Source organism: Diorhabda sublineata, chromosome 8 (assembly GCF_026230105.1).
Source record: "Diorhabda sublineata isolate icDioSubl1.1 chromosome 8, icDioSubl1.1, whole genome shotgun sequence".
Taxonomy (NCBI): domain Eukaryota; kingdom Metazoa; phylum Arthropoda; class Insecta; order Coleoptera; family Chrysomelidae; genus Diorhabda; species Diorhabda sublineata.
Genome location: NC_079481.1, coordinates 18,176,544 through 18,193,351, shown reverse-complemented (window position 1 = coordinate 18,193,351; position 16,808 = coordinate 18,176,544). Strand labels below are relative to the sequence as shown.

General features: G+C 33.6%; 1 protein-coding gene across 1 annotated transcript in view; it reads left to right on the top strand.

Annotated features, from left to right (window-relative positions):
• The window catches only part of LOC130447409 (SH2B adapter protein 1), a 120,336-nt gene that overhangs the window by 42,537 nt on the left and 60,991 nt on the right, over nt 1-16,808 (top strand). Inside the window, exons 5-6 of the mRNA XM_056784215.1 lie at nt 2,027-2,202; nt 2,473-2,772. Of these exons, the coding sequence (XP_056640193.1) occupies nt 2,027-2,202; nt 2,473-2,772 (476 nt within the window). The remainder of the gene's footprint in view (nt 1-2,026; nt 2,203-2,472; nt 2,773-16,808) is intronic.

Genomic DNA, 16,808 nt, shown 5'->3' with positions numbered 1-16,808 from the left:
TCAGGCGAGACTGCTTCTTCGTTATTAACAGTAAGATATTTGCAGAGCTTACACGAGGCCGTACGACCTGCGAAGACCAGTCGATCAAATTAGGTGACGACTCCAGAAATGTTGAAAAAAATCTGGATGATCGTCGACTGAAAGTGTGCGAGCTAGCAGACATATTAGGCATTTTAAAAAGTGCGGTACATAACATTTTAACTAAAAACTGAGAAAGATGGGTGCCGCGTTTGCTCACAGTGGAACAAAAACGTTTGGCAATATTTCGCAGAAATAAAGCCGATTTATTGCCTCGTTTCATAACCATGTATGAAACATGCGTTCATTATTCACACCCGAAACAAGAGAACGTGCATTGAAAGCTTTAAAAATCAAACCTGGGGTTTTTTGTTCTAAAATTTTTGTTCTAGAACGTCTTGTGTTGGTTCTGACGGAAAACAAGTAGTAATCTGTAAATGCAAGGCTTTTTAAGTTCCCTTTTTTTATTATCAATGAGCTCTTATACATAAGAGGGACTTTAAACTGGAAATGAAAAGCAAACGATAAGCCTAATGTCTCTATCTATTTTTGAGCGAAACAAACGGCACGCGGTACTTGACTGTAAGGCTGGCGCCCCCTCATCCCTGTCCCCGCCGTTTCGACGTATCTAGCATAAGCCTGGAAATAAATACTCCTTGTATAAGAAATTTTTTTCAACTAACCCTTTACCCATGATAGTGATATAGTTATGTAAAATAAAATGTATATTTTGTTTACAAAATGCACTAAACTACATTTTTTTAGCTAGGTTGGTTTAGGTTAGGTTAGGCTCGTTCTAGGTGTTGTTTCAAACTCTCCGAGTTAAGCATATATCAAGCAATTTCTTCACGCCATTCATGCGACTTTTTTTCAATACCTTATTTTGTTCAATAACAGCTGTAGAAACACTTTTTCATAACTCCGCCCTTTTTCATGAATGGTTGCATATTTCCATTCCTCCTATCTCAAACCCATCCTACATACCAAACTCCATTCAATTCCGTCCCAGGCAGTTTTACGAAAGTAACATATACAAAAACGAGGAAACTGTCGTTGATAAAACAGACCTAAACAATTTGAATGAAATTTCTATTTCTATTTCATACATTTAAATGCAATTATGAATGAGGAGTGCTACTTATTTTTGAGTTATAACAAGGATACAGAATATTTAGTGTGGTTGAAATGGATTTTTATATCGATATTCACGTTGATTAATGCAAAATTTTTAAAAATATATTGAAAACAAAATACTTTTGTATGTTTATAAACATACCACTCTCTATATTTCGGCACCTATTAAAAATTCAAAATGCAAAGGTACTCCACATTTATTTTCAAAGTTGACTGACTGTTTGTAAGCTGATTTTCAACTAAATTTCATCAACTCTCTAACAAGATACAGTTACCAAAATCGTTAATCAAAATGGGGGTCGAGTTATATCTAAATTCAAAGGTCCTTTAACTTTTCAAAAAATTCCACTACTTAACCTTTTTGAGCAGTTCTCGAAAAATATTTTAAAAATTATGATTAACTAAATTTCAACAGCATAAAATTTCAACCGAATGATCGAATTCTGCGGAACAATAACGGCTTTTATAATTGAAAACTAATATATTTTGCACAATATCTGTTTTACTTATGATTATACGTTTGGTCTAGTATTTTTGGAAATAATATTATGGGTAAAAGGTGATTAAATGACTTCAAAATTAGGTATTACTCATATGACTTGGCTTTTCATATTTTCATTCTCTGTTTCCTTTACTATGGAGATATTAAAATCATAGAGAAGGAAAAGACAGATACTTCAGGCTGAAACTATCAGCATATTTCTACTAAACGCCTTTATACTAAAAAAAACTTGAAATTAATTTAGTTAGGTATAACATAAACACAGCTACTTGAAATACTCTAATTGGTTATAATATAAATTTTTGTACTTAGTCTTATGAAGATAAAACAGTTTCTTTCGTATAATTTTTAAAATTAGAAATATATTTGTAGCCATGGAACACGATATTGGTCAAACTTTAAAGAAAGAACTATGGTTCCATGGTACGTTAGGCAGATCGGAAGCTGCTCAACAAGTTCTGCATGATGGGGCTGCTGGACATGGAAGATTCTTAGTCAGGCAAAGCGAAACTCGAACTGGAGAATTTGTACTGACTTTTAATTTCCAGGTGAAACATTTATCATACTCTTACATAGTTTATTTAGCTTATGCTGATATCAAATGTTTTATATCTAAATTGTTACTATTCACTTAATAATTTGATAAAATAATATGAGAATTTTATCCCTTCCGTCACTGATTACCTAATGCACGATAGATGTAATTTCCGTTGCGTCATTGTATTAGCTTTTTTAATTGGATGAGTATCAAAAAAGGAAAAAAAAACATTATTCAAAATTCTAAGAATCATTGATGATCAGCACATATTTGTTTTTAGGGACGTGCTAAACATCTCAGAATGACGATAAATGACCAAGGTCAATGTCGTGTTCAGCATTTTTGGTTTCAAACTATATATGAAATGCTTGAACATTTCCGTTCTCAGCCCATCCCCCTAGAAAGTGGGGGTAATTCCGATGTTACTCTTACTGATTACATTTTGAATCCAAACGCTAGACAGCAGCATCAAAATTCGATGGGTCGAAGTTCCACCAGTACGATGACATCAAGTTCCTCCCAACAGGCAGTTACTAATGGCAATGAGAGACGAGTACCGCCCATTCCAGAAATTAGACAAGTGAGATAAAAAGTGTTCAATGTGTGTTATTAATAATTGTTTTTTTTTGCAATTTTTAGAGTAATTTCTGATTTCTTTTTTACCGAAAAAGATATTTCAAAATGTTTTTTCAAATTTGTTGTCATAAGATCAAATTTCACAATTCACTGAGAGAGAAAGAGAAATGCTTTATTGCTAAAAATAAAGTATTCACACAACAAAACTACAATCAATTAATATACGTGTTAAAATTTTTATATGTAATATGAGACGCCTGTTTCCAAAGTGGCGAATCCCCACCCGAGCTAAATTTTTAAGATATTATATTTTATTACTTAATTTTACCAAATTTGAAGAGTAACTTACATACATTTATACTAATCATAGACAAACGAACAAAGTGAAGTTAACCTTATTCTTACTATAGAGATTATTTCAACAATCATAGAAAATAAAAAGATTCTGATTGACATTTAAACAGCGTCCCTCAATGGCAGCTTTTTGTATTACTAATCCTAACTTTAAAAGTAATGTCTTGAGTACATGTTTATTAACGGATTTTGTAAATATATCAGCTAACTGATCTTTAGTATTAATATATTGTACATCAATAAATTTCTCTTCAATTTTTTTTTGACAAAGTTATACTTAACAGAAATATGTTTCAGCCCTTTTTGATCAGGATTTTCAACAGCACTTATTGTGCTCTGGTTATCTTCAAACATTTTAATTGAATAAACAGTAATTTTAAAATCGTCAATCGAACAAGCTTCCATAGTAGCTTCACATAATGATATTAGTTCTGTAGTACTGAGAGCAACAGTTGTCTGTTTTTTGGATCTCCAAATTACTATATTGTTGTATAATTTAAAAATATATCCAGAGGTAGATTTTTTATCATCTCCTCTTGCCCAGTCTGAGTCTGTATACTCAACTAATGGTAAAAAAGTTTTACTAGGACTATACTTCAACTTTAAATATACTGTACCTTGAATGTAATGTAAAATTCTTTTTATTGCTATAGTATACAGCAGCAGCAATATCTGGCCTTGAATCTATAGTTGCATATATTAATGACCCTATTAGTGATATACATTGATTTTCTAATGACATATCTACCCTAATTTCTTTAATAATCTGATTGGTATATATATATATATATATATATATATATATATATATATATATATATATATATATATATATATACTAGCTGACCCGGCAACGCGTTGCCGTGGCTGAAGTTTTTGTTATATTACATTATAGTAAACAATCTAAGAGGAACGATAAAAGAACATCAGACACGGAGTCCACTATGCTTATTTACACAGATGGTATTTGAAAAAAAAATGGTGATCTCCTTATTTGACTTTCTACTACTATAACCCTTTAGTACAATGAAATTATTTACGAACAAAGACGAAAATGTTGATGGTGGTATACAAATTCACACTGGATTGAGATTTGAAGGGGAAGTACGTTGAACACAATTAATTAAAATGTTCTTACACTTGATATTAAGCAGAAATCAATACAAAATAAAAATTTATCAGATTTATTATTTCCATTTAATTTTATAACAAATAAGTATATTACAGTATAATACAGTAAATAACATGTGACGCTTAAACATCATGAATGAGGTAGGCAAGGCAGACAGTCTTAAACTTTTAAACATTAATGTCTCTTTTTTTGAATTATAAATACTTTCAATTTCAATTTAATTTAACACCAATCGGTGCACAATGTTTTTGGTTAACCTGTCTTTAGCTAACACAAATAGATTCGACGGTTTCCCAACACGTGAACACGCAACATATAGTTGCCCATGAGAAAAACATGGATTTTCCAAATCTAAACCACAAATGGACATTGTTTGACCTTGAGATTTATTTATAGACATGGCGAAAGCTAAACGAATTGGAAACTGTAGCCTTTTGAAGGGTATGGTAGAATCTGATGGTATCATCGGAATACGTGGCAGCAAAACCACTTTTCCTTTAAACTTCCCAGCCAAAATGGTTGCTTCAAGAATGTTACCGGTGATCTTTTTGATGACCAAACGCGTACCGTTACATAATTGAGGCGGATTCAAATTACGGAGGAGAATAATAGGGGAACCAATCTTTAATCGAAGATTATGTGGTGGCATTCCAGGTATATCTAATGAATTTAAAAATTCAATCGGAAAATTTACACTTTCATTTTCATCAACAACAGTATCGATTGATTTAAAAGACATCAGATCGCCTGGTAACAACTGTTGTATCTGGAAGTTAATTTCGTCAACATCAACGTTTTTGGCTGCCAAAATCGCCCGTTGACTGAGCCATTCATGATTCAAATAATTATTCTGTATATCCGGGAAAATACTCTGAACCAATTCATTTTTATCCTGAACAACAGTGCAAAAATTGTCTGGTAGTTTAATGCATTGCGTATTTGGTTGCAGTTCTATTTTACCGTTCCCAATATCTAGTAGTTGTTCGGAAAATATTTGTGCTGATGGATCATTTTGCAATTGTACTCGCATATTTATGGTCAATCGAAGTGTTTCAACACTTCGCCATAAGAATGATTGTTTCAAACATGCATTAATCTCATCCGCGAAAGTTGAGCGAGGTATAACCGGTAAGGTCTGCCGGAAGTCACCAGACAAAAGTAAGATAACACCACCGAAAAGTCTATTATTGCTGTTTAAATCTTGCATAGTTCTGTTTAATGCTTCAAGTGAATATTTGTGTGCCATTGTGCACTCATCCCAAATTATTATAGAACTCTTTCGCAACACTGCAGCTATTCCACTATTCTTTTTGATGTTACACATTGCATCTGGTTTATTATGAACGTCCAATGGCAGCTTGAATGTTGAATGTGCTGTTCGCCCACCATCCAGTAAAGTAGCCGCAATGCCTGACGATGCTACTGCTAATGCGATTTTTTGTTGCGACCGTATTTTGGCAAGAATCAACGATATTAAAAATGTCTTACCGGTTCCACCGGGTGCATCCAAGAAAAAAAAACCGCCTTGTTCAGCAGCAACAGCCAGCATAATCCGATCATAAATAATTTTTTGTTCTGCTGTCAGTAATGGTTCACTGTTCATGATAATTGTTGCTAAACTTCCATGGTCATATTGCTTTTCTCGTTGTAAATCGGTATTGACTAAGTCGGTGGCTGGACGATTAGGTGATGGCATACCATAATGATTAAGTGGTAAATTTGAAATAAGAACACATAAATCCTCGATCAAGACCAATGCTTCATTGTACATCTCTGGTGTATAATCTATGTTTTGGCATTGATTTGTTTGTCTAATTCGGTGCAAGATGTCTTCTGTCATACAATTTTTATATTTTTCCCACAAAGTTTGTGCTTGCGAGGGATAACATGTCGTCAAAATAATTGCAAACAACTGACGAATGTTATTCGGTGTTGATGTCAACGCAGCATCAGCAAGCGTTAAGTCCCAATGGTTATCGTCTTCTAGCAATTGCAGTTCACGACATGCATCCTGGTATGTATTGAATACTCGACCATTAACTGTTCGTAAAAATTCAAAAGACGTTGGTCCGGGAACATTCACCAATAACAAACGTAAATAGAAGCACTCACGTTGCTTTGGATGTACCGTGTAAAGTCTCCCCAATGTCTTAGCTTTGAATATGCCTGTAATGGAAGGATGTGGTTTTCCTTGTTTCCGTGGCTCCCATTTTTTACTGGATTTGTTCCATGTGAAGTAACGTGGAACATCACCATACACCAATGTCTTCGCGAATTGGCCAAAAACATCAGGTTTTTGACACAATGTAAAAAATTCAGTTAGAGTCGTTTTCGGAGCTTCGAACGCTCTTTGGAGAACATTTTCTCCAGTAAAGTATACACGTTGACCGTTTTCAAGATGTATTGCCAGATGTTGGACAGCAGGATCTCTTTCGTGGATGGGAAAGCTGAGAATATGCCAAATAGCTTCATTGCTGCTAATGTATCTGCCCATTTGGTATCGTGCTATTTCGTCATTTTTATTTATGTTTTGTACTTCAAATATGGCCAAATCACTGCCTTTGTTTACATATTTACAAATATACTTAATTGATTTAACAGAACTGCAAAGCTCAACATTGATATGAGCTTTGTAAGTTTTTGAAAGTAGTGGTGAGTATGGTACCACCCACTGATTATCAAACTCAACTTGATTTGGAAAGTTCGGCAGTCGCATTGTAAATGTGTGGCCACCATTCTCAGTACTTCTGCGGCGATACATTGGATAACCATCAATATCCGTGATCGTGTCATTCGTATGCGGCTTTGGGAAGTTTTTTTTACATTTTCCATTTTCCATGCACGGTGACGTCATGTTGAAAGCACCGCATGGCCCATGGATCATGTGTTTGGTGACAATATCAAATAATTCTTGATCAATTAATGGGTCTGGAATTTCGGCTGAAATTATTTGATCGATTTCTTCAGGACGGATTCTATCTTTAAGCCAAACCAAAATGTGGGCATGAGGCAAACCTCGCTTTTGCCACTCTATCGTATACAGCCAACAACGTGTGATACCAAAAATTGAATATTTAACAATAAAATCAATTAAGGATTTCAATTTTTGTTTAAACACCCGTGCAGTTAAATCATGACGATGAATGGCTTGTTGTCCTGGCAATAGTAAAGTTTGTATCTCTTCCCAATTCGGATTACATGTGAATGTAATAAATAAATCCGGTCGGCCGTAATGACGTACGTAAGTCATCGCATCTTGTATGTATTCCTGCATGTTCCGTGGGCTGCCGATGTAGCTTGAAGGTAAAATGAAAGCATTACCGATGTCATTGGGATTTAAATTTCCATCGATGTTTCCAGCAACAGCATCTCGTAAGTGAATATATTCTTCCGATCGTAGTTTCGCCTGGTTGAATCGAAGGAATCGCAAGCGTTCGCTTTCGACCTTAGCATACATATCAACAATGTATTGATGGAACAGCTGACGATATCGAAGGATATAATTGTCTTGATGTTGTCTAACCATTATTCGGTGTGCGTAGTAGTTCATTGAGCTAACTTTTTTATTTCTGTAATCACCTAAAAAAATAAAAAATAAAATGCAATACGAAATTAAAATCTATACATACAGTAAGAAAATAAATAGATAATTGTCAAATTTACCGGTATTTGGATCATACTGTTTGATATTGAGGTGATATTCATCTTGTCCTTGCCAAAATATTAATGGATATTGTAGTGCATCATATGAACGGTGTAGATCCGAAATCGTACTGACAGTGTTGTCTCGCCGTGTAATTTTTATAGATCTTTCGTCAACTGGATCACCAACCATGATAACAGCAACCTCATCAACAGTTGGAGCGTTGAATCTACCAGCATGTTGACCTAATGGTACTTTGTCGGCTTTAATGACGATTTGATAATTGTCATTTTGCAGTCGTGGCGAAACTCTTTTGATCAATTGAATTAGTTGATTGTGATCTTCTAAAAAATTTTCCAATAATATCACAATTGCTCTTTCCTCTGCTTGTTCAATAAAATTATACAGGCACCGAGTCGTCACGCGCTCTTCACAATCGCCCATAAAATAAATTTGAAGAAATTTCGGATTGTTATCAGGCATTGGCATCAGTGATCCGATTTTATGGTACACCTGGCCTTGAATTTTGAATGAAGTTTCAAAATTACGTCCATCGGATGCACGATCGCAAATTTTAGTTGCCCCAAATGACGTCATTTGGAAGCAAGAATTAAATTTGCGTATCTTACGCAAAAATAATTTGGAATCATCTGAATTGCCAGTAAGAAGGGATAATAAAGGCTCCGCTGGAGCGGGTAGAGGTGACAGCACAACTTTTCCTGATGCGCAGCACATGCCGGCTGCTTCATTCCGAAATTTCAATGCCTGACAATATTGACATACTTTATCCATTCCACCGATAGCAATTTTTGAATGCGCTGAGTAGTTAATATCTGGTGCATATTCAAAGGCAAGCCGAACGAATGATGCACGTGTTAATGAGCGGCTGATCCGTTGCCTTTGTCGATCTAGTACTCGTACTGTAGCTATGTTTCGTTCTCGTGCCGCTCTTGTTCTCGTAATATTCTGTTGCAGACGTTCGTCACGCTGTTCTTGAGATTCTTGTGCACGACTTTCTGCAGTCCTGATTCTTTGAGCTGCATTTCTTGTTTCGATTTGTTCTGGTAATTGCTGAGCTCTTTCAACACGTTTGCGTCGTGCCTCTCTGGTGCACGCGTTGTTGAGGTTAGATTTTTTCGGTGGCATTTGACTGAAAATAATAAATTAATCGTTTAAATATGAGAAAAAAAAATTGAAAATCATTCTAATTAAGTTTTATAATTATGTGATAATACTGACATGTACATATTTAAATTATAGAGTTTAAATAATAATTTCAATAAGAATTGAAATACTAATTTAATCGTTTAAATATAAGAAAAAAAATCTGAAAAACTTGTTATCATAGCACATTGAAATAATAAGTGCTAAATAATTTTTAATAGAGATTAAATAAAAACAATAAAAAAAAATATTTGTACAACTATTGAAAAAGTGTAGGAAATTGTGTATCATTTTTTCATTGACATTTTAATTAAATTTTATAATTATGTGATAATACTTACATACATATATTCAAATTAAATTATAAAGTTTTGATCAATGAAGCACAAATAAGTAAAAAGCAGGATTAATTTCACTGTATTATCTTCATTATAATATGAATTCAATTAACATTTCAGTCTAAGTAACACGTGGCCGGCTATGCTAACACCAAAAATTTAAAAAGTGGAAATAATTGAATTATGCGGTATTTCGTTCACTACAAAATAAATTTAATTAATTTTATAGCGTCAACAACACGTGGTAATTATGCTGTGAAAATGTAGCTTATATGACACGTTCGTAGATTTACCATAGCAGCGCCATCTATTGATTACTTACTCAACCCAGTCGAAAGGTATCGACATCTGTTAGAATCATTTGGAGTTAACAGATAATTTTGACTGTCAAATAATAACAGACGAATAATTAGCAATAAATTAAAATTGCGACTATAATTTGAGATTTAAACTATCCTATCTCTCAAGTTGGATCGAACTGCACATGGTGTGCAAATTTTATTATAATCGGTTAAGTGGTTTAGGAGTCCATTGAGGACAAACATTGTGACACGAGATTTATATATATTAAGATATATATATATATATATATATATATATATATATATATATATATATATATATATATATATATATATAGTAATTTGTCATTACATTTAACAATAGAAATACCCAAATATTTAAGATTATTACAGCCTAAATCTTTCATTCTAAATTCTGAACTTAATAGCTCTTCCAAAATTTCTATTTCACTTTTATCATTAACTAGAATTAGTAAATTGTCAACATATAACAGAGCATAAAGATCCTTTTTCAAATACAAACAATAATCATTTATAGTGTTTGAATCCAAATTTCAAAATAACTGTATAAACCGTTCATACCAATACTTGGGCGGCTTTTTCAAACCATATAAAGATTTTTGTAATTTCAACAGTTTACTTTCTCCAATATCTAATCCTAGTGGTGATTTTAAATAAACTTCTTCATCAATACGTCCATATTGAAAAGCTCCTTTCACATCCAATTGATTAATAGTATAATTATTAAAATAATTTAATATTTTAGTGGAATAATACGCAACGTGGTTTCCTTTAAGGTAATCAGTAAAAAGACTAACACAACTTTTTATTAACATAACATGACATACTTCACAATTTTTTAACAGTGATACCAACTAATAAAATAAAAACATTATTGATTAATACTAACATTTTGTTTGATATCCAAATATGAACATATACTAACACCCTCACTTATCAAAATGTATCTATTAAACCAAGTAAATTTATCAGCCTGAAATGCTTTTGAGAAAGTAGACTCTTCCTTAAAACATCTGATGGCATAACATTAGTCGATAAATACTTCTTCTGTATAACCTTATTTAATATTGTTTCTCTTACAAAATGATGGCGCACATCTATGCTTTGTTCTTTTATGATACATGGGATTGCTTGTCAAATTTATTGCGACACTCCCTGTCAATTCTTCCAATAATCCCTTTAAATATATAGCTTCCTTGGTTGCCTCAGAGATTGACATATATTCAGCCTCAGTACTCGACAGTGCAACTGTCTTTTTCTTTGAGCTCAACCAGGAAATCGCAGAACCACAAAGTTTGAAAGCATATCCTGTATAGGACTTACGGTCAACAGCATTACTCGCCCAATCAGCGTCTACAAAACCTTGTAGTTCTGAGTCATCTTTAGAATATCTCAATGAATAGTTAATAGTACCCAAGAATGCGCTTTGCACATTTCAAGTGACTTTCATTGTATGAATTATTAAATTGGCTCAGAAAACTCACAGAAAAAGAAATATCTGGCCTTGTCATAACAGATAAATACATTAGACTACCGATTAATTTCTGATAAGGATAATTAGCTTTCTCCTCATCAGAACAGCTTTCGTCCGAATTTAAATTTAATTTAGCCTTGAGTCTTGATTGTTTTGGCATCAAGCATATTAAATTTCTTTAATAAATGATTAATATAATGTCTTGGACTTAAGATGATTACACCCTTTTTTTCATCAAAATTAATTTGCATGCCCAAACATTCTCTGATTTTAACTAAATCTTTAATTTTAAATTTGGAACTTAACTTAATTTTTAAATTATTTGCTTCTATTTCGTTGTTAGAGAAAATAAAAAAATCGTTCACATACAGAGCAATTATTGTGATTAAATTATTTTTTTTTTTATATAAATACAAGGTTCCATTTTTGATCTTTCATAATTTAATTCAATTAAAACATCATTCACACGATCATTCCAAGCCTTAGATGACTGTTTTAGCCCATATATTGCCTTTTTTAGTTTCAAGTATCTATCATTATCGGAACAAACAAGCCCTTCAGGCAATTGCATATAAACATTTTCTTTCAGGAAACCTTTAAGTAACGCTGTTTGCACATCAAGATGCTTAAACCAAGCTTCACTGATAATGAAAAAAGTACTAATCTTAGGCTAGAATGCCGCACAACAGGAGCAAAAGTTTCCTCATAATCTACATGATGTTTTTGAGAAAAACCTTTAGCTACTAATCTGGCTCTATACCTCACTACGCCTTCACAATTGACTTTCTTTTTAAACACCCACCTACAGTGCACAATTGAAGCACTTGTTGGCCACTCGGCTATTTCCCAAGCATCATTTGCTTCAAAACTGCCCAGTTCATCTGACATTGCTTTTTTCCACATTTCTGCATCTGGTCTGGACAAAACTTCTTCAAAACTGTGAGAGGGTCTTCTTGAAAATCATTTTCTATGAACATGTAAGCCACAAAATCATCCATTCTTTTAGGTTTTGAGACTCTTTGTGAACTTTTAATTTTTTCTTCAATCACATTTTTTGTTCTACAAACAAACTCTTCATCGCTAGAATCTTCTGACGTACTTGTCTTGGTATCGTCACAATTTAAAAAATAATTTTCAGTGTCAGACTCAGGATTTTCTATTTCATGTTCAATGATTGAAATTTCTCCTGGCTGTTCAGCCAAATCCGAACCCCCCACTGAAGCTACTGTTTCATTTGCGTCTTCTATGACAATATCAACTTCATCGTTGATGTCTTCCATTATTTCAACATCTCTACATGTGATTATGTTGTTGATATTTGGATCATAAAGACGATATCCTTTGCTGCATTCACTGTACCCAACTAAAATGGTATTCTTACATTTTTTGTCCCATTTTAATCTATTGCTTTTAGGAATATGGGTCATTACTTTGCTACCGAAGATTTTAATGTGACTTATGTCTGGCTTTCTTCCATGCCAAATCTCGAATGGGGTTTTATCGTCAGCAATTCCTGAAACTGTACTTCTATTTCTCAGGGAAACTGCAGTATTTACTGCTTCTACCTAGAACCTTTTATCTAATTGGGCATCGAACAACATACAGCAAGCTCGTTTAACTATGGTTAGGTTTAGGTGTTCAGCTGAACCGTTCTGCTCTGGTGTATGTGGGTTTGATTTCTGATGCAAAATACCTGTTTGTTTCAAGAAGTTTTCAAAATTATGTCCACAGTATTCAACACCAATGTCACTTCTAAAATTTTAATTTTTTGTCCGTTTGGTTCTCAATTAAATTTTTAAATTGTCTAAAATAACTAAAAACTTCATCTTTACTCTGCAAAGGCCATCTTGCTAAAATCATCAATAAAAGGAAGGGAATATCTCGCTCCACCGAGAGATTTAACTTCCATGGGCCCACACAGATCAGTGTGTATTACTTCTAGTATTCTACTAGCCCTTGAGCCCTTACTTGGAAAAGTTAATCTACACTGCTTACCCTCATTGCAGGTTTCACAATTAAGCTTGTTTACATTTATGTAAACCATTCCATCAACTGCACCATTTGACATTTTCTTTAGCTGTTGCTCATTCAAATGTCCCAATCTGCGATACCAGATTTTACCTGATGCCGCTGCTAAATAACAGTGCTTTGGAATATTAGTTTCTAATTTGTAAATATTGCCTACTAAATTTGCAACACCAACCAACTGATCATCTTTGTTGAAAATTTTACAGCCTTCACTCTCAAAAATAACTCTATTACCATTCTTGATATTCTGACAATAAAATTGCAGCAACCTGTGGCACATATAAAACGTTTTTATTTGTATGTCGAAATTTTTCTTACCAACAACTGTATTGATGTTCACATTTCCTCCACATTCAACAGTTATTTTCGATTTGTCGGCTATACAAATTTCACTCGGGCTTTGAACACTTTTTACTAACCAGTCCTTGTTTGTTGTTAAGTGGACACTAGCTCCTGAATCTAAATACCATTCATTTTTTTGGAAATTAAGTCCACCCAAAAATATCGCACTAAATACAGAATTTCCAATTTTTAACTTCAAATTAGGACATTGGCTCTTGTAGTGCCCCATTTGTTTACAATTATAGCATTGAATTGTTTTGGTTGAACTGTCATTAGAGCTTGATTGTAACTGTGACTGACTTGACACTGACACTTTCCTTCCACTTTCGCCTCCTTCCACTTCTTTCCTTTGGGAACAAATTTGCCGATGAATGCGTTACCTGTATTATCGTCGACTTCCATTTCTAGCAATTTGGTCTTGACGGCATCAGCTGTAATTTGGATTTCACTATGCTCAATGGCCATAATCATGGGTGAAATTTTTCCGGAAGCCCCGCCAGGAGCAACGATCCAATCCATACATCGCCAAAGTTGAATCCTGTCACCCTTAGCCTTTGGGATGTTTCAATTACATGATTTACATATGACGCCATGCTGTCCATATTTTCTAATCGCGCCGAAAACAGTGATCGTAATAATGTTATTCTCCTCGCAAATCCAGCATAATCATAGAGCTTTTTTAATATATCCTAAAGCTCTTTTGCTGTCGAGGTGTCCTTTATGTGGATGAATAAGGTAGAATCGATTGTCAAAATCAATTTTGTTCTAGCTTGAACCACTTTTGCGCCGTCCGATTCTGTTCCCTCGATGCATTTCTGCAAACCATCGAGAATCAGGAAATTCTCAGCAGCGAACGACCATTCTGCATAGTTCTCGCGACCTCGTAACTTTGGAACACTGGCTATGAAACTGCGCGCAGCTATTTCGCACCCGAATTACCACTCTGGGCCCATAACCTATTAAAATAATTTAATATTTTAGTGGAATAATACGCAACGTGGTTTCCTTTCAGGTAATCAGCTAAAAGGCTAACACAACTTTTTATTAACATAACATGACATACTTCACAATTTTTTAACAGTGATACCAACTAATAAAATAAAAACATTATTGATTAATACCAACATTTTGTTTGATATCCAAAGATAAACATATACTAACAATAATTTCTTTGAACAGCTACCCAGAACAGTTGAACAGAATAATATCATGTTTGTAATCTTAAAACTGGCGAGTAAGTGTCTTCCAATTTATCTTTTTGCTGCAATCCTTTAACCACTAATCTAACTTTGCATATCTTTTCAATACCTAATTCCTTTTTCGTGTTCAATGCTTTAATTTTGTCTGGCTTCTCAGTCACATTCCAAGTTTTACTTTTCTTCAATATTTGTAATTCTTTTTCAATTACCTTATACTATAGATTTTTATCTCCCCTAGAGCTGATATCTTCATAGAATTGGAGTATGGCATCACCTTCAGTTAGTAAAGCAAACATTGCATCATCTTCAGTTTATTCAGTGATTAATCTTCTTGTCGTAGTGGTTTTCTAGAAAGTTTTTTTGTGCTTGCTTACATCATCTCTATTTGTATTATCATTAGTCTTTTCTTCTGTATCATTTATCGAAACATGTTCTCTCTTTTGAATATCTATGGACGGTATATTTTCACTTCCCCTCTTTTTATTTGGTTTTACTTGCTTCTCGATCTCTAGCACATTTTCTATTCTCTTATTCTCGTCAAATAAAACTGTTTTGCCTAGTACTACTTTTCTCTTCTCTGAATCCCATAGTCTATATGCTCCATTAGGTGCATAGCCTACCATTATCATTTTTTCTCCTTTAGGGTCTAATTTTTGTCTCAATTCTTTGGGAATATGCTTATAGGCGATGTTTCCAAAAGTTCTCAAGTTACTTATGTTAGGTTATCTTCCCTCCCATAATTCTATTGGTACTTTTTCTTTCATAGCAGTGAAACTCCGATTCGTAACTTATGCTAAAAAATATATTGCTTCTCCCCACTTGTCTTTATTGAGATCTGCATCAAGTATTAGTGTCCTTGCTTTATCTAGAAGTGTACGATTTATTCTCTCTCAACCTCAGGATTATATGGTACAGTGTAGTCAAGCTTGATTCCTTTATTTTTACAAAATGTCTGAAAATCTCTTGACATGTATTCGCCTCCATTGTCTAATTTTAACCTAAGTAAATTTCTACCATGAGTTAGTTGCATAGTTATAGTATTCTTTGAATTTATCAAAGGTTTCAAATTTATTCCTTATCAAATATACCACAACCAAGTGTGTATAATCATCAGTAAATGTGAGGGAGTATTTGTATCCATCCCATGAAAGAGGTGATTGGACTGCACACATCTGTGTGAACTAGTTCCTATGGTTTAACAACTCTATAAACTTTTTATTGCAAGGTTGTCTCCTCTGTTTGCCTAAAACACAATCTTCACAACAATTGTCATTAAAATCATTAATATTGAGATGAAGCCCTTCTATTAGATTTTTACTATTCATTAATTTTAAGTTATTGCCCTAACCTTCTATGCCACAGCTACATCTTACTATCCCTGTAGTTCACAGTACCTTTATCATTATATCCGCAAAATGTATCAACTACCATATTAACTGTATAAAGTAACCCATCCTTTCGACCTATCGTTATTAATCGTTTAGTTAAAAAAGCTTCAACTCCATTGTTACAAAAAATCCCGTTGCTCTCAAGTTCAGATATATCTTTGATATGATTCTCTTTTGACATAGCCTGGTACTTCTAAAGGCCTGGTTTTCCACAGTTGAAAGATGCAAATAAACAGAAAACATTTTCAACTTCATATTCACTCGACTTCGTCGCCAAGAAGTCTGTTTTTGACGAAAGTAATTTTTAGATTTTCAATGGCAGAAACTATGGTTTCATAGCTCTTGGGCATTGATAATAGAATATAGTTTTTTTTCTTCATCTGTTAATTTATTTCTTGCATCTTCTAGCTGGGAAAAACTTTGCTCAATTTTTACTAAATGTGTGTTCATCGACTCCTTTTCGTTGTACTTTACGTCATTTAGCTTTCTCCTTATTTTCGAGGAAATAATTAGACTATGGAGTCTTTCATCTTTCATTTAACTTAAAATGCTTTTATCTAACACATTCTATTTGGAACAACCCTAACCTCTTCTAAATTATTCTCGAAAAACATTCTGTCAAAGTTCTTAGTGCTAAAGAGAAAAAGAAGTTATA